General features: G+C 46.6%; 1 protein-coding gene across 2 annotated transcripts in view; it reads right to left on the bottom strand.

Moving 5' to 3' along the window:
* Positions 1 to 378: 378 nt before the first annotated feature.
* SESN1 (sestrin 1) overlaps positions 379 to 25,051 on the bottom strand; it is a gene marked incomplete at both ends in the record, with an annotated part of 72,193 nt that continues 47,520 nt past the window's right edge. Inside the window, 9 exons of one of the 2 annotated variants that reach the window (XM_079550453.1) lie at positions 379 to 465; positions 1,684 to 1,828; positions 2,097 to 2,287; positions 2,502 to 2,614; positions 3,061 to 3,208; positions 4,452 to 4,694; positions 5,448 to 5,630; positions 6,567 to 6,767; positions 7,595 to 7,705. In XM_079550453.1, coding sequence (XP_079406579.1) covers positions 379 to 465; positions 1,684 to 1,828; positions 2,097 to 2,287; positions 2,502 to 2,614; positions 3,061 to 3,208; positions 4,452 to 4,694; positions 5,448 to 5,630; positions 6,567 to 6,767; positions 7,595 to 7,705 — 1,422 coding nt within the window. The remainder of the gene's footprint in view (positions 466 to 1,683; positions 1,829 to 2,096; positions 2,288 to 2,501; positions 2,615 to 3,060; positions 3,209 to 4,451; positions 4,695 to 5,447; positions 5,631 to 6,566; positions 6,768 to 7,594; positions 7,706 to 25,051) is intronic. The other variant, XM_079550454.1, reaches the window with a different exon arrangement.

Below are 25,051 nucleotides of genomic sequence, written 5' to 3'. Positions count from 1 at the left end.
AAAATTATTCTCGTAGGGAAAGTAAATGTTACCAAGTCCCACTTCTTTTCACGCTCCAACTCCTGTTGCGTTTGCCTGACAAGATCTACATAGCTGTGGTTTGCGATATTGCCACAAGTCCATAGAGCGCCCCGTGCTGGCTGAAGCCAAACCGCCCCCATCGGGCAGCACTTCGGCACAGCCCCGTCTTTTCAACCGCCAAGCGTCCACTGCCCCTTGGCAGCGGTGACGTTCCAAACGTGGAAAGAGCTGAAACTAAGGGAGTTATGGCACAACGGGCATCTTAATTTATAGCTACCATTGGTCCTGAGGCTTCGTATCTTCCTCTGCCATACTGCAGCTGCGCAACATTCCAGCGTCGACGGGCAGCCGGAGACATCAGGTCATATAGCGAGTAATAGCTCTCAGAGCATAAAGTAGTTCGGCTTGCATCCGAGCTTCTACCAGAAGCAAATTTACATGGACCTTTCAAAAGGAAAAGAAGTCACTCTTCAGCAAAGTGCTCGCAGAAACGTACTTCAGTAAGAGGAAGCCTGTGGGGCTGTGGTTTTCAGATTAGCTTTTGCCTTAGCAGTGGGGGAGAGCTTTGCGTGCTTCAGCTACCCAGAAAACTAAATTAGTTCTATCAGTAAAGCTTGCCACAGGAGGAAAGATTTAAGAGGTGCTCCACTGCTGCAGCACAATGCAGCAGCGGAGCACGGGGGCGTTCAAGTAGGGCCAGGGTGGTAAGAAGAGCTAGGTAACCTATAGCAGGCCAACTGCTTTAGCTGGGAAAAAACCAGACAAGCTTTCAAGCACAGAAGCCCTTCAGCAGTAGCTGACTACGTGCAGCTTGGAAACGACTGTGGAAGTTTAGCTTGATTTAGTTAATTAGTTGAAGGCAAAAGGGTGGTTGGTACCTGTGGAGCGGAGGGGGTTGTTAGCAAAGGAAGAGGTGGTAAGGTCGTTTGCCCCTGTGGGTCAGAGAGAGAAACACACAGCTAATTACACACAGGTAATTATCGCCTGGACAATGAGGGAATGGGGAAGCAGCAGTGAAGCACGGGTGGGAAATCTTAACATGCCGTACAACTATCGCCTCTGCTGAGGGAGCGGCTCCCGGCTGCTACCAGAGGCAAGAAGTTGGGTTGCCCAGCCCATCTCTCAGTGTAAGCACTGTGCTTCTGTGGAGGGGAGATGAAGAACCATGTGGTGGTGGGGGATGAGAAATGTTTGGCTGACTGTTCCAGCTGTAATGGCTGTGCCTGGCTTCCCTGGCATTGCTTCCACAAGGATGGTGGGAACAGCTGCCGAGTGCCCGCAGGCACACGTACATTTACAGGCTTTGGGTTTGGGCACGGAGATGCAAAGTATGGGCTTTAAAGAAGGGTTTATGTGCTTGAAAGCTTGTAAGTCTAACAAAAAAAACAAAAAACCAACATATGAACTATTTTCCTTCCACCCTTACATCATCATTTATAGTACCCCTATTACAACTGGGTATCTCAACTATTTTCACAAGGAGTTAAACTATTATCTAGCAAACATTCAGCATGAAAATTATTTCAGTCTGGGGAGTGCTATTTCCTGAATGTCAGCAGAAGCCCAGTACCAGCATTAGCCTCATGCTGGCTGGGTATGTGTGCTGCTAGCAAGGCTAACAGATCTCCCACCCCTGCCATTCAGAACGCACACAAACTGTACCTTCTCAGAGTGTTCAAACTGCCTCCAGAAGCTATCATACATTCTTTTTGTGGTCTTTTCAGGAGTGCAAACCACAGTCTTGATATAAACTTTAAAGCTGCGGTCCAACAACTGATTAATTTCACCATAGTCATAATCATCGTATCTGTTCGGAATTGAAAGAAACACTTTCATTTTCAAGAAGCAGTTATTTCGCTTACACTTTTTTGTAGCTTCCTACGAGAAAAATCAACTGTTGTATAATTTGTACCACTATTCAAAGTTTAAAAAGAAAAAACAAAAACCAAAAAAGCAACTAAACATGAACGTATTTGCTTAATAAGAGTTCTGCTTCAGTGAAAAACAAAACAAAACAAAAAAAAAAGCCAGTGGTAGGACATCTGACATATGTAAAAGAAAGGAATAAAACTGACCTTATTCCAAACATACAATGAATATAGTTCCAAATAGCTCGTCTTAGCATTGAGGTATCCACATCTTTGTGCATGGCCATTGTGTTGTAAGTCAGATTATAAGCAATGTGAAACTTCTCATCAAGTAGCTGTCCCACATCTGGGTAAAGACGATTAACCAAGGAATAGCCGTGGTCTTCCCAAGAGTAATCCTTAGAATAAGAACAAATGCAGACGTGAACTTGTGAAGGTCTGGTGCTTTAAAGACATTTATCTTAGGGCAGGTAATTGTAGGGGTTTTGTTCACTTGCTCGCCTTCTCAGCCACGGGGCAGTAAAGTGCAGCACAGCGATTTCTGGGTCTGGTGTGTGGCACACCAAGCAGAGAGCACTTGAAGCGTCCTGCGAGCAGCTCCATCCTGCTTACCTGAGCTCGGAAGGTGGGCACGTGCATCCCGTGTCTGGAGAAGTCCTTGTAACCATAGCTGGTGTCCTCAAAGTGACGAGACACATCTCTTGTTGGTGCCGATTCTTCATCTTCTGTTAATTTCAAACAGAATTCCACACAATTTCACTAACAACAAACCACAATTGGAACTATTACAGAGAAATGGCAGTTTTTGTGGTTTTTAACATAAATACAGTTTCACCAGACTACCCAGATTAAAAATTTTTGGTACAGCTTAGTATGACTGCACCCATGCTTCCTTAGAGGAAGCTCCTTGAAAAACATCCAGATTCTTTCTTACAGACAAGCATCTTTTTCTCCCTTCTTTTGTGTACATATCATCAAACCTGGCACTACTTTGTTTTTTGTTTTTCTAAAGCATTCACAAAACAAAACCAGGTGCTCCCAATCTCAATCCCTTCAATGTAATGGTACAGTGTTTGTGACATCTAACAGCTTTTTTCCCTCTGCAGTGGTATGTATGTCTTCAAGCAATTTGGAACACTAAAAACATGTATACACACTACATCTGCACTACCTGAAGAACACACAAACATGCTTTCTCTCTTCTCTCTTTCAAAACGTGTAGCCATCTCCTCCTGGCTGGCTTCCTCTTCATCTCTGCACTCCTGCAGTTGCTTCATTTTCTCCATAAGAGCTTCAACTTCACAGACAGACTCTGTAGTCTTGAAAAAGAGACACAAACATTTCATTTCTTTGTGTAACAAAAACTGACAAGTATGGCAGAAATCATCAAGCCAGAAAATTTAAGCAGTTGTGTCCTTCATTTACATCTCTAAATACTGATTTCTCTAGGAAACCAGCTCTTGAGAGAAATCTGTATTGACTTAAGAGTTCACATTTAGTCATCACCTTTTCTGTCAGATCCCTGGTATTTTTGGTAGATTTTAAGAGTCACAGCTTTTTGAAACAGGCGGTTGTACTAAAATTGAAATAATTTCTCTTACTTAATCTAAATGTCTAACAACTGAAAAACGAGGGGCTGTAACAGAAATTCCGATAGAGGAAGTAACCACAATTTACTGCCCAACTGTTACTTTTTCTCCTCCCCTGCTCACATATTGAAGAAAACATTGAAGAGAACAGTTAGAGTGAGTGTAAATGCATATGCAACGAAGTCTCAAAGGCAGGACATAATCTTATTTCACAAGAGTTGTTTTGTCACCGCCACATTATACCATTAATTCAATATCTGATTCTGTAAAAATCCACCTGTAAAGAGCAAGATGAAGCTATCTTCAATTCATACTGTTTTCCCCTTTTCCTCTTTGCCTTTTGCAGTCAACTTGCTCCTTCAGAAAACCAGCAAGCTCATCAGACAAAATCTGAATGCCATCTGCACGATTACAGTCAAGTCTCACCCCGCAAGGAACCCATGCTGAAATTATGTTATCAGTGCACTCACATCATGCTTCTCACCAACTGGAAGCAAGCACACATCAGTGAGCACAATGCTGCAGGCAGGAAGCCCTGTTTTAGATACAGGGTCAGAAAATGGTGAAAGATCTGGTGTGTGATGCATCACAAACACCTCAAGGCATCAAACCCTGCACTCGAAGGAAGAACCAACTTTCCACTGTGCACGTGGAAAAAAAAAAAGCACTTCTGGACATGGCTGCTCAGGCCGTGCATCGCAGTCTAGCTGAGGTCAGCAGCAGTCATTCAGTTAGGTGAACAGATGAGACACAAAGAGCAGACAACAGAGATTGTATCTCTGTCTCTTCCTTCGGTGGCTTCCCATAGCGTCATTTCAGCACCTCCTAAATGTCTCTTTTCAACTGGTTGCTCTTCATCTAGATTAGGCTAAGCCATCCCACTCCCTCTGAACAGAAAGGCATCCTCGGTGCCTTTGGTTCACAAAGAAACTACTGCTACTGAAAGAGATTGTTTGTTCAGACAGACACTTACCGGAATACTTGCAGCTGGGCTGGCATGAATGTCATCCACCCCGTGGTAGCCATTTGTGATATCACACAAGCAGTAGTTGCTGACAGAAGGTGGCCTGAAGGTGTGACCGCCTTCGCAGTCGATCTCTGGGCTGATTCCGCAGCCAAACGTGAAGGAAGCAAGGGAGTGGTAGTGTGTCAGCAGAACGACAGCATGGATCAGCTCTGCCAGGGACCAGCTGTTCTCTTCTGTCTTCAAAAGTTGCTTTAAAAACAACGCAAGACAAAAGCACGAACTTTAAAAAAGGGTTCAGGTGACTCCACCTTCATGCAATTTATCAACATATTTCTTTGCCCGCTAAAATTATTTTTCCTATATCCACAGTTGCTTCCTAACTCTCTGCTGCTGCTAGCATGCTCTTGTCCCAGCTGCAAGTGACCTGGTGTTAAGCCACACTCAGATGACTTCTCTCCCCTCTCCAGCCCCCAAACAGCTACTGAAACCACTGCAGTTTCTATTTAGCACCATATGGTTTGCACCAAAGCCAGGCCAAACTGTGTTGAAATCTCACACCTCTAATGAAAAGGCAACCACAAGAATTGCATATTTCTTCTGCTGGTCCTTAGAGACTTGGAAAATCCTGGCAACTCCTGGCAAACCAGCAGCGTTAAAGCCTAGCACCAGGGCTGGCCTCCCTCCGTCTCGTCCTTGTAGGTGGAATGCTCTACATTTGGTAAGAAGCTTCAAAACCCTACTTCCCCTTCAGGCAGGAAAGTGTGGGAGGTTTGGGGCCTCCTGGCAGAGCGTGCATCCTACCCCCAGCCTGCTGTCATGCCCCTGCTCTGCACCTGGCAGGCAGCACTCAGCAAGCACCAGCACCTGCCTCCTCTGTGTTAGGGGGAAGGGGAAGGGCAGAGAAGGAAAGCTGCTCTAGCAGCCACTGTCAGGACAGAACACCCCTCACCCTGTCTGGCTGAAAAACAAGCATACGTTCGCATTACTCGCTGAAAAATTTACCTCGATGTGCTCCTTGGTGATGAGCCAGGGTCGGTGAGCCAACATTTTGTTCAGTTCTCCCAAATTCTGCAGTTTTTGTGGTGCATTTTCCAGACCGTTCAACCATTTGGGGTCTCCACCAACATGCAGGAAGTCATTCACATGGAGGTTAACAAGGTAAGAGCACTGATGTCTGGCTGCAGCCTGGAAGGGAAAACATGATTCTGATACAGAAAACATAGTAAGTTTGCACTTACGACAACTACTGTAAGTCGTCATTTCCTCCAAATACTCAAGAATAAGACTTGCAGTGTTCAAAGATTGAGTTAAAAAAAAAAAAGAAAAAGGAGAGAGACATCTGCCCGTTTTGAGGATTGTTCTCCCAATATAAATATTCCTCATTTGTATACACTCTAATGATGCTGGCCACAGGTGCAACATGCCTACACCCAGGGAGAAGTACAAGCACAGACTCACTGCACTGCCATACTGCACAGTGGGCTCCAGAGTGGAGGAAACAACAGTGCTTCTAGATGAATCTTTGCCAGCTAGAACAAAAGCAGGTTTAAAAGCACATACAGCAAGAACAACTAAAGGGTAGCTTTGCAGCAAAGTGTCATCTTTTCAAACAGTAATGCTCTTCCCCTCAAATTAAGCTGCAGCCCAAATCTTTAATGTAATTTCAGCAGCTGAAGGCCACTGCGCTGTCAGACTGGAAATGAAAAATTCAATCACTTTGGGCAGATAACTTTCTGAGAACAGATTCATAAACAGAGGATGGGACCACGATGTCAGAGGGAGGTGCATTTGATGGACCATGCACACAAAAAAGCTGTCTTGAAAACCAGTTTCTGAGATATTAAGGAAACCAAAAATAAGAAACTGTTTATATTTTTATAACATTTTTTTGCTTCCTCGCATTCGCACTGAAGCTCTGAACATCAAGAACATCAAGTACCGGTCTTACAAAACAATTTATACAGCAAACAGGAACAAACCTACTCTGTTCTTCCCCTCAGCTTCTACCGAAATGCCTCAGCAACTAGAAAGTGCAAAACACAGTAAGAACTGCTAGTAAAAGAGATGAGAGATAACTGCCCCAGCGGCCTCTTCTGCTTGCTGCCGTGTGCTCCGGCGTACCATTATCCCGATGTAGTGCCGGTAATGAAGAGGGAGCGGGCCGTCCATCTGCAGCAGATAGTGCTGAGTTTTCAGGAAGCTTTCCAGATACTGTGGGTGGAAAACCATCACCAAGGTAACGTTGTCCAATCGGCCCAGCGTAGCGAAAGAGTCCGCGAACAGCGTGTGCATCATGGCGTCTTCGCTTCCCACTTGAACGGTCTGATTTAACAGAAAGAGCAATTAGCAATGTTGTCTCAGGAGCGCCAGGAAAACAGTAAACAAATGTACTGCCACAGCACCCAGAGCCCCAGTGAAAGGAATGACATGAGACAGCTGTTAATAGCATTAAATCAGCACGCATACAGCCAGGCACACAAAATCCCAAACATTCATACCACCAGCAAAGGGAGATTTTTGCCTTTTTTGCTTTCTCTAGTGCAAAACTTACTTCTCATTTCTAACCCTCACCATCACTTTCCCGAATGCCCCAAACTCATCTGAGCTTTCTACAAAAATAGCAAGCTAGCTGAGAAGAAAAAATTTCACTGAGAGGAGAAAAGAAGGAAACAAGAAGCTAGCTAGGACAACGAGGGAGAAATAAAGGAGACTGAAGTTTAAGGCTCAAGAACTCCCAGAAAACCACAGGCATATCACCAACTTTTCCTCTGCTCCAAATCCTCCTACCAGCTGATGAGAAGCACCAGAAATGCTCAGCCACAGCACTCCGAAGTCTGACAGACAGAATGGCAGTGGCAGCTCCAGAAAAACTAACCCCGGAGCAGAGGGGCAGGTACCTCGTGGACCAGTAGGAAACTGCATCCAGACATTCACAAGGAAACAGACACTCCTCCCCAGAACAGTATTGGGTTTCTCTACTGCTAGACAGCAGAACAGGATGTTTTGTAACCATTCCAGGGCTCACTGCTTTTGCATATCAGAACCGTGGCCAAAATCTCACCAGGACTGAATGTGAACACAAGTGAAAATGTTCTGCAGTTCAGCAGCTGTCCTGAAACCAAGTGTGGGTTACTACTAAAAGAGTGTTCCTTAAAAGCATAAAGTTCACTGTGTACTTGAAAACACCACCGCACCTCCTTCTCTGGGATGAATCTGCTTGGTCCGTGTCCCAGTGGTCTAGGAATTCTTATGCCGAGTTCCTAGAAAAGAAAAACATACCATCTCAGCATTCGGTTATAAACAGCTTTTAGCTGCGGTTGCAAGAAAGAAAGGAATATGTCGTTCAGAGCAGAGCTTATTTGGGTACTTTGGGTCCTCTGCCATGGGAACTTTTACTGGTACCGCTTGTACAAATGCTGATTATTTTCCTCCAAGTGCTTTATAAGTAGCGCACTTGTTTACAGTGCACAGTCCCACTCCAGCAACAGAGAAGTGCAACAACAAAGGCCCTGTCAGCTGCACAAAACATACACAAATATACATATGCACACATGCTCCAACCTGGTTCACAGCAAAGTTGCACAGAGCATTTTTGGCAGGGTGTCCAGGACAAGCTGTTCAGTACACAGCCGGCCGCTGTGCGGTTGTGCCACTGATACAGAACGAGTGCGGTGCTGTGCATCTGTCAGGAAACCAAACAGCTGTAACCCTCGTCAGATCGCTTTTTCCCCAACCTCAAACAGGTCCTAAACTGCCAAAAGTACCCGATCTGTGTTTCCATCAGCTTTCTTTTTGTGATAAGTGGCTGCTAGCAGAGGAAGGGGTTGTTCCCTGCATGCTGCCGTGGCCCCATCCTGCTCCCAGCTGGGGCTGGACCAACGTGTGGCACTGGGGCACTCAGGGCACAGCAGAGCACCCACAGCTTATCCAGGCTTTGTGCAAACAGAGCCCCCAAAAGCTGCCTGCCACATCCAGCTTCAAGCTTTGCTGCATTTTCCCCACGTAGATAAAGGCTGTTAGAAACAAGCAATCCCAGTCTCACTCACTGTTGCATTTTTTCTCTTTAGCTGAGGTTTCTATTTGCACGAGCAGAGACGTTATTAATCAGTTACTGTCCCCTGAACTTTCCCCTAAGTTTTTAATCTTCCAAAAGCTCACAAACAGCAGTGCATATCCACGTCAGAGCTGCCAAAGCCTATTGGACTGCAGTGTCCCCCAGCCAGGTGCCCTCACTTCTCCAGTCCCACTGGGATAAATGGAGACCACAAGCAGCTCCTACTGCGACCTCTTCACCTTTCCATGGGACTGCGAGGCCTGTGAGGAAGTTTTCCTCCTCAGGGTCCTGACATTCACAAACTGCTTTTACTAAGCTGCTGGCAAGGCCACTTGTCCCTGTGGAATGGCATTTAGAACGTCCTCTCTGCAGAGCTCTGGTACAGCTCCTTCTCCCAGCTGCTATGGTACCAGCAAATCAGGGATATCTCACATGCGGACTTGAAGGAGACATCTGTGCACACGCTGCCATTGAGCAGGTGGGCTGCAGCATCTGCCAGCTTCAGCACTCCAAAAGGAATACCTTGAAATTTGATTCCTGACAACTGCATTTTGCTCCTCTTCTGTCCCAGAGAAGAGGCCAAACTACAACGATTACGCTGCATGTGACAGCTCCATCAGGAAGGTTGAAGTGAAAGCACCCCTCCTCCCCCAAACTTCCACAGGATGACACTGTGGTTTCTGGGGGGGCTGAGGAAGCCATCTTGCTTTCTCTCTGGTCCACAGATCCTGGCACCAGCTCAGCTCTCAGGAAGCGCTGATCCACACTTCCATTCTGGAAGGGATGTGGCAAAGGATATGTGAACGCTGCACAGCTCACTGCCTCAGTTTCCAACCAGCAAAACAGGGGTGAAAAATCTTTCTTCCTTGAGTGCTGAGAGCAGAACTATACCTCCTGATACAGGGCATTTTGCTGCCACAGCCATAGGGCGTACAAGATCTTGCCCATTAGAAGTCTTCTGAAAACAGTCAGTCATAGAATCATAGAATGGCCTGGGTTGAAGAGGACCACAATGATCATCAAGTTTCAACCCCCTGCTATGTGCAGGGTCGGCAACCAGCAGACCAGGCTGCCCAGAGTCACATCCAGCCTGGCCCTGAATGCCTCCAGGAACGGGGCATCCACAGCCTCCTTGGGCAACCTCTTCCTACAGCAGACCTTTCAGAAACCATTTTCCACTACTTTCACATGCAGAATCAGCATTTAGCCATGCTCACGAAACACCAGGCACCTCCAAGTGCTCCGAGCATCCCAGCATCTCCATACAATAGCAGCAGCACAGCAGTAACTCTGAGCGCTCCTAGAGGCTCTCCCCTTAGTTATACTGCATTCCCACACTTCACAGCTGCTCTTCTAAACATGTTCATCCCAAGGAGCAGCATTCCCAGCCCCCCCCCTTCCCAGGCACACTGTGGCCAAGGCAGGGTGCAGCACCCAAATCTTCCCATGAAGATGCAACCCCAAAAGCACCCAACCAAGTAAGGCTGAGCAAACAACCACTTATTACGCTTATTACAAAAGCGTAAGTGACTTTGATGGTGTTCCGGGCCATCTGGTTGCACACCAAAGTGGCACCTCTGGAAGGAAGTGAAACTTTGGCTGTAAAAATGCTGTGAGGCCAGAAGAGATCACCTCAGAAATCAGAGAAAAGCCACCCCTGGTAGCTTATGTGATGCAGTTCACATCTCTGTATTGCTACTGTTTGTATTTCCACAGGAACCACGTACGCTGGATGCTTGACATTTCTGAATCTCCACATCAATCATCACTGCCATATCTGTGCATCTCACCTATTTTATTCATGCAACATTTCTGTGAGATAAGGCACGTGAATGATCTCCCATTTAGAAAACAAAAAAAAAAGAGAAACAGAAAGGCAAGGTGTTTGAGTGAGGCTGCTACAGGGAGCCCGATGGCTCGAGCCGAGCTCTCTTGAGCTGCAGGCTGACTTCCTAACCTAGACTGTGCCTGCTCAGAGACTTCTCAGCCAGGAGATGTGTGTTCTATGCAAACTCACACAAAGACACAGCACTTCTGAGGGGAGATGGAGAAGTAACGAGACAAGTCTGCAAACTGCACGATGCTTCCCTCTTACTCACCATGCTTCCCTTCTCTCTCACCTATCTGGCTCACTTCTTACATCCAACTCCGCAGTGCCAGAACTCTGCACAGTGTGCACGCTTGTGCTCAGAAGGCAACTTATCCAGGGGCATCCCCTTTACTTACAGCTTTTCTGTATCTTTAAGACTGTGAATTGAGCCCATTTTCACGGAAACTTTTGAAGTATCTTGTCAGGAACAGCACTGCTAACAAATTTAAGGCAAGTCAAAGTCCTGAGATGGAAAACTGAATGGCAAAGGCTTAAAGGGTGTATTTAATAATTGAAGAACAACGTGCCTCAGCACTGTTGGTAACAGAACATCATCAGCTTTGGTTCCGAACGTCTCCAAAAGAAGTGCCACTTTTGAACAGACACCTGATGTCAGAGATTTCACCCTGAAACACGGAAGCAGGGATGCTGGGCTCTTGGAACGGGCACAGCTGCTGCTCCACAGCTAAGCCTAAAACACTCTCTCAGCTCCCACCCCTTCCCCATCTATGGCTCCCAGCAACCGAGGCCCTTCCTTCTGTCAAAAAAACTTTCCCAAAACCCAACTACTTGGTTGGAGGGGTGTGACGATGGCCACCGAAGTGCAAATTTTCAGTGCTAATCAGGACACACGACGTTCAGGCTGCCCTGGACTAACACTGTGAGTCACCCCGCTCTCCTCACCTACAGTCAGCAACCAGTACCTGACGCTGCACCTCCCTGACATCCCCAAGGAGCAGGGAATCATCTCCAAGGCTCAGCAAGCCGGCACTGCCCTTCAGGCAGAAGGCGGCACTCTTCAGCCTTCGCTGCCCCCTCCGCGAGCCGCCGCAGTGGCGCGGACCTGGAGTTTCCCTCACTTCTAAGGATAAGCTGCTGTTTCGATCTCCCTCTACGTTTACCACCTCCGGGCTGACAGGCGCTCGGCTTGAAAGCCGCACTTTCGGTCGCGCGAATACGGCAGTCCCGGCGGCTCCCGCCCTCACAGACGGGTGGCTTTGGGAAATAAACAGATCCGGAAACAAAGAGTATGGATTAAAGACCGTAACTTCTTCTCTTTCTAAGAGAGAAGAAAATATTCCTTAACACCTACATCGTTTCTAAAGACGGGGCTAGACAGAACCGCTGGTTTGTCCTATTCTGTTCATTTACCTACACTCGAAGCATCCGCGGCAGCCACATCCCCGGAGCGCATCGCGGTCGCTACGACGGCAGAAAGCGGTGCAGCCGCCCGCCCCGTGCCCGCCCCGGCAGCAGACATGCCCGCACATGCACGGACACGGCCCCAGAGACCGCGGCACCGACCCTCCGGCCCGGCGCCGGTGCCGAAAGGGCAGACTCGGAAGCAAGGTCCGCCACCTCCCCGCCGCGAGCACCGATGAAGCCGGCGCTACGTGCGAGGCGCAGAAGGAAGCAAGTTTAACCGAGGCGGTCACGGCTGCGCGATGCCGAAGCCGAGCAGCTGGTGCTCCGAGGCACCTCTGCACGGGGCAGCGCCGGCAGCAGTTGGAGCATTCGGAGTATGGTAGAATAAAAGCCCCGACCCGCGGAAACGAAGGATTTCCCAAACCGGGCTCGAAGGAGCGTTTATTCCTTCCCCGAAACGGCGCTGTCGCCCAGCCTGGTTACGCCTGCAACAAGCTCATGTCGAGAAACCCGAGGCCACGTCCCCTCCCCGCTCCCTACCTGCCGCTGGGGGCCCGGCCTGCCCACCCTCATGCCGGCTCCTCGGGCCGGGCCTCACCGCGCTCCGCACAGCCCCGCTCGGCTCTGCCGCACCGCCCGCCGCAGCCGGGCCGCCCTCCTCACCGGGCGGGGCAACCGCGGCCCGCCCCGGCCCGCCCCGCCGACAGGACCCCGCACCCGCCCCGCGTGCCTCCTCAAAGTCCCCGGCGCTGTGCGGGCAGTGGCTGGGCTGCTCGTTCTTTCGCTCCTTCCCTCGTTTAGCAGAGGGTCCCCGCCTCCTGTCGCGCAGCGACATCGCGGTGGCTTTTAAAGGGCGAAGGTGCAGGAGGCCCAGCTTTGCAGGTAGCTGTGTGACTAGGCACGCTGCTGCACAGATCTGGCCCGGCGCCCGATCCCGAGATCGCGGCAGCTCTGGGCAAACAGACGTTTTGCAATGCCGTCAGCAAAACATTCAGCCTTTGTTTGCAGCGCTCCGTGCCTCTGGTCGACCCCCGGCGCGGCCGACTCCTACCTCGCAGGCCTGGGGCTCCGTGACACCCATTCACACACAGGGCGGTGACAGGTTGCCCAAGCAGGCTGTGGATGCCCCATCCCTGGAAGCATTCAAGGCCAGGCTGGATGTGGCTCTGGGCAGCCTGGTCTGGTGGCTGCCGACCCTGCACATAGCAGGGGGTTGAAACTAGATGATCATTGTGGTCCTTTTCAACCCAGGCCGTTCTATGATTCTATGATGAGTCTCTGAAGCAGACCCCAGCATTTTTTAATCTCTCAAAGCAGTCTTTGATATAGAGGCAAATTCTGCCAAACCGTTTTCTATCACATATTTGGAATTAAAGTAAAATGATGGAGTGGTTTGGTGGGTACCCCTGAAAGTACACATCTAGGGGAGAAAGGCTTCTTCCTGTGACTGGCATTGCCACAGAGCCAATCCCAAGCCTTCACAAGCTGTGGTGTAGCAGCAAAGTGGGGAAATTCCACTATTCTGAACTTTACACTTATGTAAAGTATAAAATTGAAGGCTGAAAAGCTTCACAGGTGGCTACAGGTGGACAGATCTTGCAACCAAATACAGAAAATACTGAAGATGGCACTGAAAGCACCAATGTGGCTCAAAGCACTGATTCTGCACAGTTTTAGTGTTAAATCTGCTCTAGGGAGGCCTCATTGCAGCCTTCCAGTACCTGAAAGGAGTTTACAAACAGGAAGGGGACTGACTTTTTACCCAGATACACAGTGATAGGACAAGGGGGAATGGATTTAAACTGAAAAAGGGGAGACTTGGGTTATATGTTAGGAAGAAATTCCTCACTCAGAAGGTGGTGAGGCACTGGCACAGCTGCTCAGAGAAGCTGTGGGTGCTCCATCCCTGGAGGTGCTCAAGGCCAGATTGGATGGGGTCCTGGGCTGCTGAGCTGGGGGGTGGCAGCTGGATGATCTTTGAGGTCCTTTCCATGCAAAGCCATTTTTTCTTGATTTTTTCTTTCCCAAATACCACCACCTGTCTGAGCTGCAGATTTACTCTGCGGAACAAAGGGCTGTTCTGCCTCTGAAGGCTTTGCTGCTGTGCTAAATTACCTGGAGATGTACAAGCGTCACAGCTCCATGCACAGAGACTCAGCAGTATACTGCTCAGTTTCTCCAGAAGTGAAGTGTGCTTTATAGCTACTTGCACTTCATAAAGTACTCAGCAGAAGCATGGGAAAAAAGAATGTGATACTGGCAAGGAAGGTTCCATTTGGTGAGCTAATAAAACAAACGGATGAAGAGCATGGTTTTAATTCCCACTGGCTACTTTCTCACTCCTGGCCAAAACATAACAGAGAGACACAGAATGGGCTCCCCCTGCTACACAGACAGAGGGCTGGCTTGGGCTCAGGAAAGCTGTTGAAAAACAAAGTCATTACCTGAAAAGTTGAAATGCAAGAAGATGCCTGGCCCTAAGAAACCTTCCTGGATGTTAGATGAAGTGTTATGCCCTTCAGTGAGTTTGTTAACATCCTTGGAAGAACAAAATAAAGGGCAGCACTGAGCAGTCTGAAGTGCTTTTCTGTTTCCCCACAGTGGCTGACTGCCCTGCCTGGACATTCATGAGGAAGCCTGTTCACACACACAGAGACTCAACAGATGCAGATTTTTCTCTACTGTCATCCCAGGGACATTTTCTCCCACCAAACGGCCAACTCTACAGCAGAGTTCTACCACGTTCTTTGCTTTCTGCATCAGGATAGATGAGGGCAGGGACATGTCAGAACAAGCATGCACAAAGGGAAGAGGAAGTCGTGCAGCTGCCACAAACAAATAAGAGTGTTCTTAAAAGCTCACCCATAGACCCTGGGTCCACAAGCTCTGCTCAGGCCCAGGTATGTCCCTGCGGCAACATCTCAGCACCCTTCTTTGCTTCGTCCTCACAGTGCTTGCACATCTGTTTCCAAATTGCAAGTCTCCTAGATCAAGAAATGGACAGAACCAAGCCACGTGCTGATCTGTAAATCGCTATGCAGCTGCACACTGAGAGGGCTTCCCTTTCAAGGCTACCCTGCGTGACGTGGGCAGTGTCAGGAGGCATATAGCTGGGCACTGGCACAAGGCTTGCTTGGGGATTGACAAGTGTGGCACCCCGTGCAGCTGGGGACATGGGACAGACCTATGGACAGTTTGCATAACTTGAGCTCATGAGCCATTCCTCAGTATGTTTGATCACGTATGTATGCAAGTATACAGAGATCCAGTGGAATGCTCATGAAGGAAAAAAAACAACTTTTTTTTTTTAACATGAAAATACAGATCATAGAAAGGCCTGGGTTGAAAAGGACCACAATGATCATCTGGTTTCAACCCACTGTTATGTGCAGGGTCACCAACCACCACACCAGGCTCCTGAGAGCCATATTCAGCCCGGCCTTGAATGCCTCCAGGGATGGGGCATCCAACCTCCTTGGGCAACCTGTTCCAGTGATACCGAGTTTCCTTTGAAACAAAGCCCATATGATAGATACGCTTATGAAGTCACCTCAAGCAAACAACACCTAAAGCAGGGAAACTTACATAAAGCTTTCATAAAAGTTGCTTGTGTAAAAGGATGGCGTTCAGCATCTGTGCTCGCTAGGTTAAGACATCAGAAATGCAGCCCTTCCTTATCGCCACAGCAAAAGAAACGCAGAAATGAAGCTAAAAGGAGTCAGTTAAATGTGAGAAGCCTCATGCTGCATACATGTCTTCACTTACCCTCTGTCACTTGGGAGTGGTGCCATTTCAGCCTAACAGTGTCTTTTGGAGTAAAGTTCAGCACAAACAGATGACTCTGAAGAACTGGCAAGCCAGCATCTTACATTCTTTCCATTCAAAAGCTATCCAAGCAGGAGCGCTTAAATGCCTGTTGCTGCAATGCCCCAGATATCACATCAGTATCTCTGAAGATGATCAGATGATTCTTCCCATCAAAGACTTAGAAATAAAAACAGGTGATTCCCTTGTACTCTGAGGTACTTGATTTAGTTCACAGAATCACAGAATGGCCAGGGTTGGAAGGGACCTCAAGGATGATGAATCTCCAACCCCCCTGCCACATGCAGGGCCACCGACCTCCCCATTTAATACTAGACCAGGCTGCCCAGGGCCCTATCCAATCTTCACTTGAACACCTCCAGGGTGTTCTTAGAAATGCATTTCTCTCTATAGTATTTTTTCACACGGCAGTGCTCACTTTGGCAAGATGCTGTGAGTTCAGCAGCATGGATCTTAATGCCAGCATTTGAGGCCGAGTGCCCTTGAGCCCAGTGCTGTCTGGAGGCTGCGGATGGTGCTGTGACCCACACACAGCTGCGCCTGCTGAAGGGTCACTGCTCCCTATGGGGACTCTTCCCCTAAGAGCTCCTGCTGGGAGCAGGATGCAGTGCTGCATTTGGTCCATGCAAGCCATCCGGTATTTGTTAGCGGAGATTTGGTTCCGTTTGTTTCTGTTTTATTACTCTTATTTCTACAATTGTTTCAGCTCAGTCTGACTAGTGGAGGTTAGGCAATACTAACCACAAAAAACCATCCTGGGGGACAGTGACTGTTAGCAGAGCAGCAGGAATAAAAGCATGGGGGCAACGATCTCTTCAGCCATAAGAGCCGGAGCAGCCCCACCTAAGCTGGCGCCCCGATGAGCTCACCAGGTGCTTCAGCTGTGACTAAGCAGTCCCACACCAGCAGCTGTGAACCTTTCCTGGTGGATTCTTCTCATTCCTGCCTGTCCACAGCCACTGCCCTTTTCATAACAAACTTCTCACCTCCTCTATCCCTTTATTATTCACTTATTTCTAAAATAGCAAAAATGTTTCTCATGATAACAACAGGGGTGGTGCAGCAATTAAACCATTAATTACAGCGATGAAAGAATTTAAATTAAATAGAAGAATATCTCATTCCATCAACGGGTCAAGAAAAAATTACCAGAATTTCAAAGCATTCCTTTTTATATAATCTTAACAATCTGATCTGTCAGTCTTCAAAAAGTGTACTCTATTATTAGGATCCGTACATAACTCCAGGGAGGAGGGTAAACCATATGTGATAGATATACCTAAGTCTAAATTCTTGTTCTGTGTGTCAAAAGGAACCAGCTCTGAGGAATGGAACCGCACCTGACACTCGTACAGCAGGGACAAAAACAAGTTGTTTAGGAGGAAAAAGGACTGAAAATGGGCCACATTGTGAGGTAAGTACAGAGCCGCACATAGAAGTGTTCCATCTCATAGTCTTCAGGACTGCAAGGCTGGCTATGACTAAAACTGCTACAATATTAAGAGATGATATTGTCTCTTCTTGTAACCATATGCCTCTTTGAAATGCAATTTTTTTCTGTGTATAGCTCTTACTCACATGCTGCTCATTACTTACATGGCAATATCTTCAGTTCTGGAGGGCAAATTACGTGCTACTAAACAAGGGGTTTTGAGTAATTACAAATGAGGCAATTCCTAGCCCACTGCAGCCCCCCAAAGATGCAGCCTCTTTTCTCTCAGAGCTGGAAGAGGCTGTAAGTCTTAGTTGTCATGTCTGAGCTGCTCTCACATCTGTCTGACTTCAACTCGCCAGGCTCCAGCAACTCCAGTGGCTTTATCTGTTCTCTGAACTATCTGGTTGGTCACTTAGCTTGTTCTGCATTTGCTTAATATTGCTACAGCTCTCATCTCTAAACCACGTTGTTTTGTTTTTTTCCTCCCCCTCAAACTCTGCTCAAATTTAACCTCCCCTTCTGCAATTATTAGGTAGCAGAAGTATGAGGTTTAATTTATGGAGCTACAAGAAGTAGAGATCTTGAGATTATTCACACTTTGGCAAAGACAAAAACAGATTTATGATTTCTAAGACTACTCCAAATAGGCAGATTAAAGCTTAATAGATTCAAAGAATGCCTGACTAGATTATTCTTTCCCTTTTTTTGTGAATGTATACAGTTCCTCTGATGCTGATAAATAGCAACTGAGCTACAGGAGTTGTTTGTCTGGCTTGCTGTGAATATTCCATGTCAGAAATGTGGGTTCTTCTACTGAGAAGGGCTTGTGCATTACAAAGGAATACTCTGGTTAACATCCCACCCCTCAGACATGTCTTTCCCAAATGGAAAGTCTGTGTTAACTGGTTTCAGAACTGACTTGCTAACTCACTGGTAACTTCTGATCTTCCAGTGGATGGAGACTGCAAGGAGAAGGGATCAGTTGTCCAGCAGATTGCCATTCTCTGGGAAATGGAGTATCTGCAGGCTGCCAACCACCCTGCACTCTCTCTCAGGAGTAAATAAACATTGAGATTTAAACAGCCCCACATACACACTTTACCTAAGTATAAGAGTGTATTTGGAGTTTATACAATTTTCCTTTTCTTAAATGAAATGCATAGCTGTCCAGCACTGGTTTAGCCTACAGATTTCTCTGGTCTCCCCAGACTATCAGGCCAGGCCACAGAAACACCCATGGCTCTTCACACACTTGGAGCTGGGATTCATTTTGTTCTTTCTCAGGCACTTTCTCCCTGAGATGAAGAATGTAAGAAGACAAACACCCTTTCTCGGTTGAGTGAAAATTCACCCTTGGGAACTGTCTGTATCTCCAAGTCCTTATAATTGTTTCAATTAAGAGCAAGGAGATAATGCAATACCTTATTTGCTACACTATTTGGAATGCTGTCAGACTGTTCTTCACCACTGTTTGTGTGAAGATGCTGCTGGAATGCCTGTCCTACATGGATAGAAGTTGCCTTATCACTCTGGGCAATCTACTGCAAACAAAACCTTTCACACAGTGCAAATGTGCCCCTTCAAAGCAAGAGGAGGCCAGCTGAATCATCTCTATATGAATTTGTTTCCTATTTCTTTAGAACTGCATCTGACCCCCAACAAAGCCTCATAAGAAAATGGAAAAGAAAACAGGGAAACACAGCTTACTAATAGCTTCTCACAGGAATCAGACACAGTGGCAAGCACTGGGGAAATAAACAACAAACTTTAGGAGTACTGGAGCTTTAACCTGGCTTATTGGAATTGAGTGCAACCAAAGCGACCCAGAGCTGCAAGGTTGTGAAGTTACAGTGAGCATGCAGGAGATGCTGTGTCAGTGTCCTATAAAGAAGTTGCTGCAAAAACCTGCAGCACGTACAGGTATACAACCCAGTTGTTGTTCTCCTCACTGGCTATCATCTTTGCCCTTGTTGGGGCACAGGTGTGGATCTGGAAAATTGCTTGGAACTCTGAAATGAGGCTCATACCTGACTCTTTTGATGTTAAAGTACAACAAACAAAAAGCTTACTTCTGCAGAGCCTTCGCAAAAGAACAAGCAGAACAGCAGTTGGAAAATGCTTTGTTACAGTTAGAATTGAATTAACCCTTAAACTCACATATATCCACAGTACAGCCAAAACCTAAGTGATTTTCCTTTTTTAAATAAATTCGGTGTTTTTCCTATGAAAATAAAAATGACAAGAACAGAATGCAGTGAAAGAATGTCACATCACCTAACACACTTCTGGATCCTCAGCTATTTTTCTAGAGTTTGATTGTTAAAGTAAGACAAAGTCAAATGAAACAGTACAAAACAAATATGGGAAGTACTCCCAGAGATTCAGGGACCCTTAAATCAGGAAGAGCAGTTTGGGGAATTGTTTTGTGGCTTTCAGACACTTTGCACTTTCAGGCACGTGTCTTAATACACCTCAGATCAGTTATTAATACACCTCAATCAGTTATTTTGTTTTCAGTTTCCCCATCTAGCTGTGAGCCAAATAATATGTGGTATTTATCTAACTTTGTGAGCTTAGAAAAACCATCAGACCTTTATTAGGAAAAAAATCCCTATGCCTGTAAAGCTGTATTCTCCTAGCATCCTCTGACCTATCTTGATGTTGTAAGGTTCTAAGTTCCTCGAGACCGATTGATTCTATCTCTATATTTAATATACATAGCCAAGAACAGTAATACCATAGCATTTATCAACTCCTTTAGAACATTATCTTGGCAAAAAAGCAAAATGAAATAACATAATCCTAGAAGACTATCCCACATCATTTATCTAATTACAGCAGTTAAAAAAAAACAGATCATCCTCCACCCATCATTTCTCCAGGTCCCTGTGGGCCCAGCAGGGAGCTGCCCCCTGAGGACCATCCCTGCCCTGCTCTCATCAGAAGTGGCAACTGAGGAACCCCAGGGTGGGCACAGAAGGCTTCCAAACACTATTGAGGAGCGCTTTGTTATAGCGTGCCTCTGTTTAGCACAGCAATGCTTCAAAATCTCTGTAGATCCTGGAGTTCTGTGGAGCTTGGAGCTTGCCCAGGGTGCCCAAGACAACCCAGCCTGTCACTGAGCTGCATGCAGAACCACTTTCTTGCTCTCCTATATACACTGCCACCTCAGTCCTCTTCTACTGGCCACAGAGAACTACAGAATCACAAAGTATTCCGAGTTGAAAGGGACTCACGTGGCTCCTTAAGTCTAACTGCCAGCTTTCACACAGGACCGCTCAAAAATGAACCCACATTTCCAAACCATTCTCCAGATCCTCCTTGAACTCTGGCACTCAGGGCTGGGCCCACTGCCCCGTGCATCCCGTTCCATGCCCACCGCCCTGTGGTGCTTTATGTCCCTCATATACCGAGGCACCCAACCCACACCCCGCACTGGAGATGAGGCCGCACAGTGCAGAGCAGAGCAGGACAAGCCCTCTCCTCCCCCAGTGGCAGTGCAGGGCTGGTGCCCCCAGGGTACGGTCGGCCCTTTGGGATGTCGAAGCACACTGCTGCCTCATGTTCTACTTGTCCTCAGCCAGAACCCTCACAAACAATGCCTTCAGGTCCCTGCAGGACAGACCTAAAATCACGGCAAGCTGATACTTGTAGCTGAGCTGCTTGGCATCTCAGCAAAGCCACAGACTTTGCTGAGCTTTGCAGTGCTCCCTGCAATGATGGCATTTAAACATTGAAGCTGCTAGTTCCTTCACCCACTTACCTTCTTCAATACTATTTACTATTGGAACTAAGTTAAAACAGTCTTGAAACCAATTCTCACACACTTTCTGTTCAAACACAGTGAAGTGTCTTTATTTGTGGTTGTTTTTTAGTTTAGGGTTTGTTTTTTTTTTAATAAATTAACCACATATTGGAACTTAGCTATAAAGCCACTGTTTGTTAACAGTCATCATTTTAAAATAACCACATTCTATATTGTGAGAGGAAAGGCCACCTACCACTGTTGGACCACCCTGGCTAGTTACTGTACAGCATTTTAAACTATATACTTCATAAGTCTTAAAGGCCAGCACTGTACGTGTAGCCCCTCAGACTCAAGTGTGCTGCAACCACACAAAGTGCATGCAGCAGACATACCATAAAAGACACAACACTCTTAGATTTTGGTAGTAGAATCAACATTTTTGCAAACCATCATTACAGCATTATAGCATTTTCAACTGTCAGAGGAATTACGGCACAATTACAAGTAAATAAATACAAATGCCCACACTCAATAGTAAGCACGTACAAATTTTACTAAGAGTATTAAAATGGGGATGGTGTCCTTCAAGATGGGCTCTGGTGTTTATAGCTGACATTTGAGCTTATAAATCTGTTATACAGAATACGAAGCAATAGCATTCAAATACCTCCTCATGTTGTCAGTAAAGCTACAAATCTATGCCTGCCCTATTTCTCCCCAGAGTAACATCTGACAGTGTGTAGCTACTCAGCAGGGCTTCCAAGGCAGCAAGACAGCACGGCAAATGAAAACTTGGACAGGCCTGGACCAAGCTTGCACTGCCAGTGAAGGTGCAGCCATGTTCACTGAAGTCTATACCCTAAACTACTAGCAACAAATCTGGTTTGTTTGCTGACATGCCTGTATTACTAACAACAGCAGAGAAGATTTCTCATGATTGGGGCGTATTTATCATCTTGCTGAGAATTTCTCCTCATGGGATAAACTACCACAAAAATCATTAACTTCTTTATTCCAGAAAATGAGCTGGCCCTAAGTATTTGCAATTACTCATGTATTTTCTCTTTTAGAAGATAAACTTTATAAGAGTTACAAATTTGACTTTAAAAACGTAGACATACTATCACACTCTTCTGAAGTGGGAATGGCTGAGCCTAACCCAGATTAGGACAGCAGCCACCAAAGGCTGGAGACTGACTCCTAGAGCTGTGACTAATAGGGAATTGCTTGGCCAAGTTAGTTAGAATTAGAATTGTGAGGGATCACTGCATGGTGGTTAAAGCAAGACTGAGCTGAGTCCAGGAGAAATCACTTGGGTGGACTTAGACGTGGGGCTCTCAGAGAAACCAGAGTCAGGGGCCTGCATTGAAATTCGAACTGGCAATGACTGACAGGTCAAGCATCAGGCTTGGGATAAAGTGAGAACTCCTGAGGATAGTTAGAAACCTGGCTAGATTTCAGCTTGAGCTTGTATGAAGTCATTTTGCTAAGGCAAAGTGTTTGAATGCCTGCAGCCAGCAGGTGAGGCTCAGAGCTTGTCCCACCAGGAACCGCAAAGGTAGGAAGGTTCCTACCTCTGCGGTTCATCTGTGACAAATGAGAGAGTCCCTAAGGCACAGTTCTGGCCAGGACAGTTAACATTAAAGAGCAACAACTTCTTGTTAGCAGCCATGCACCCATCTGATTGTCATACCATGACTTCTGACCAGCAGCGAACTAGGTCTGAGTTAAACTGGTGATTTGACATGTTTAAAAAATAAAACTATTGTGTGTGATGTTGCTGAATGTTGTTTCCCAGAGGCTGATTCTCTGCTCTGTAAGAATAAATGTACAAAGACCCACATCTCCTGAATTCATATTGCAATATGATCTATATTCTTGCTTTTCTTTCACATGTAAGGGCCATGTTTTCTACAGTAAATTCCTTCTCAGGGCTATGGAAGCCTAATGCAGCATTACACACCTACACAGGCATTTTCTTAATGGTTGTCTTGCATTAGTTTTTTCCTTGAAATATAATCAAGACAGTACTGGGAGGAAATGTTATATATCAGGGCCACTTGAGACTTCAGGTTGTTTCTGGCAGTACACTGTCCTGGTTCAAAGAAAGGTCTCATACAAGCCATGAAAATTCATTTTCTGACCACACCTGAGCTGACCTGAACAGGAAAGAAAGATATCCCCTACATAAACTTGTACAGCAAATATATTAGGAGTGATGGACTTTGCCCTATTTCACGTAGATCAATTGGACAGTCTCCACATCTGTGAACCTTTCTTAAAAGTAGCTGCTCTAAGTGACAGAGGGAAGAAGAAACAAGCCAGGGGCAACCTGCTTCCTAAGAAGAGACTCAACATAAAGTCACTGGATAGAGGCATTGTTTCTGGATGGGGATGGAGGCACAGCCCAGGCAGCCAAGAATACACGATGTAGATCAACAATCTTTGGGAACACAGAAGCCACAAGAAGTAACTCCACTGCACGCAGAACACACCCGGCTCACTGGGCACAGCCTATACATCCTGGTATCACATGTACAGTAGGTCTGTGTGTGACACACAATCACAGAACAACTCAAGTTGGAAGGGATTCATGAGTTCAGCTCCTGGCTCCACGCACGACCTCCCAAAACTCAGACCGTATGTGTGAGAGTTTTGTTCAGACCACTGCCCTGGGCAGCCTGTTCCAACCACACCCTGGTGAAGAAACTTTTCCCAACACTCAACCTGACTCTCCCCTGTCACAGCTCCATGTTGTTCCCTCGGGTTCTGTCAGTCACCAGAGAGAGATGATCAGTGCTGTTCCTTTGTGAGGAAGCCATAGGCCTGGGTGTATGCACACAGCAGTCATTTCAGAGCCTTGCTAATAAACTACCAGAAGCCACAAGTGACCACATTCCTTTTTCTCTGGTCTATACAATCCTCCAGGAGGGGAGGAGAAAGCAGGGGCAGAAGGGACAGGAATGTATGTGGGTTATGTCAGTCCTATTTATGGGGTCCTAAGACCAGACCAACTTTCTGTGAGGGCACTTGCTAGTGAAAAAAAACAACACGACCGTCTGCTCTGCCTTATAACAAGACAGACGCTCTCATAAAACAAAACATACATTTAGATTTTTGGCTCAATGTTCTTGCCTCTGAATTGTTGCTGTATATATCAACAAATGATCCTTTGTTTTAAGAAAGCCTTACTGGCCACAAGTTTCCCAAGAGAGGAACGCTACAATCCTCAAGCACAGACAAGCCTGCCTGGCAATAAGCAACCAGCGTGTATGGGATAGATGGCAGGAGTCCAGGTCTGACTACAGAAGAATCACAAGATTCCTCTCTAAGAGAGGGCGAGTTGAGAAGGCATCTGCGTATAGGAATGACAGAAAGGTGCAGGCTCCAGTCATCCTACAGCCCTGCTATTCCACTGCTCTGCATGCCAGCTTTTTGACATTTATGCTGCTCTTAAAAAAGAACAGCCACAAACAAGTCACTATGCAAAACTTTTACAAAAAAGTATGCCAGTAAGGAACAGCACATGCAAAGGCATTCAAGCCAATCTTCAAGCAATCACCTTCATGCTGTGAGTTACCGACCCACAGTTCTCAGCTAAGAACAGCTGCAGACAAGCCTCAGCACCTAGGGCATGGGCAGGACCACAGCCCATTGAAAAGTCAGGGATATTACCAGGAGTGCAGGAGAAACAGAAGTCTAAAGTTGGCAAGCAAATGCCTCCTGTACTCCTTTTTTTATGTTTTCTTTGTCAAATAGTGCAGTATCATTAGATGTTTATTTGCATTTACTGTTCTATTTTGATCGTCATCAAATTTGCAGAAATACAGCTGCCATGTACTTTTCCCATATGTATTATACAAGCCTCTTTCACTAAAAACACAGTTTTTCTCCTTTCCTCACAAAAACATGAGGGTCTGCTATTCCAAGATTCTACTGTGAATTTGCTGATCACACCAACCTTTACCCTGTGTTGTTGTTCCCAGTGGTCTCATGGGCAAAGGGAGTGGGCAGCTGCTCACGGAGTTTGTAGCCAACAGTGTGTTGTGAAAGGATCATGGAGTCAACAAAACAGAAGATTTAAGTGAGCTGCCAGGAGAAACAGAGCATATTTTCAGTCTGGTAACAATGTCCAATGTTACACGAGTACATGCGTACATTACCCTGGAAAGCATTCAGGTTGTGCGGTGGAAAAACACTTCACCTCTGTTGCTTGGTGCTTATCAGGAGCAGTTCACACCAAGCAGAGGAAGCCATCTTAGCTGCCCTTACCCCAGCCTGAACACTTACTGAACTGTGCTACAGTGGG

This window comes from Tetrao urogallus, assembly GCF_951394365.1.
Source record: "Tetrao urogallus genome assembly, chromosome: 2".
In the NCBI taxonomy this organism is placed as follows: domain Eukaryota; kingdom Metazoa; phylum Chordata; class Aves; order Galliformes; family Phasianidae; genus Tetrao; species Tetrao urogallus.
This window is presented reverse-complemented; position numbering and strand designations above follow the sequence as displayed.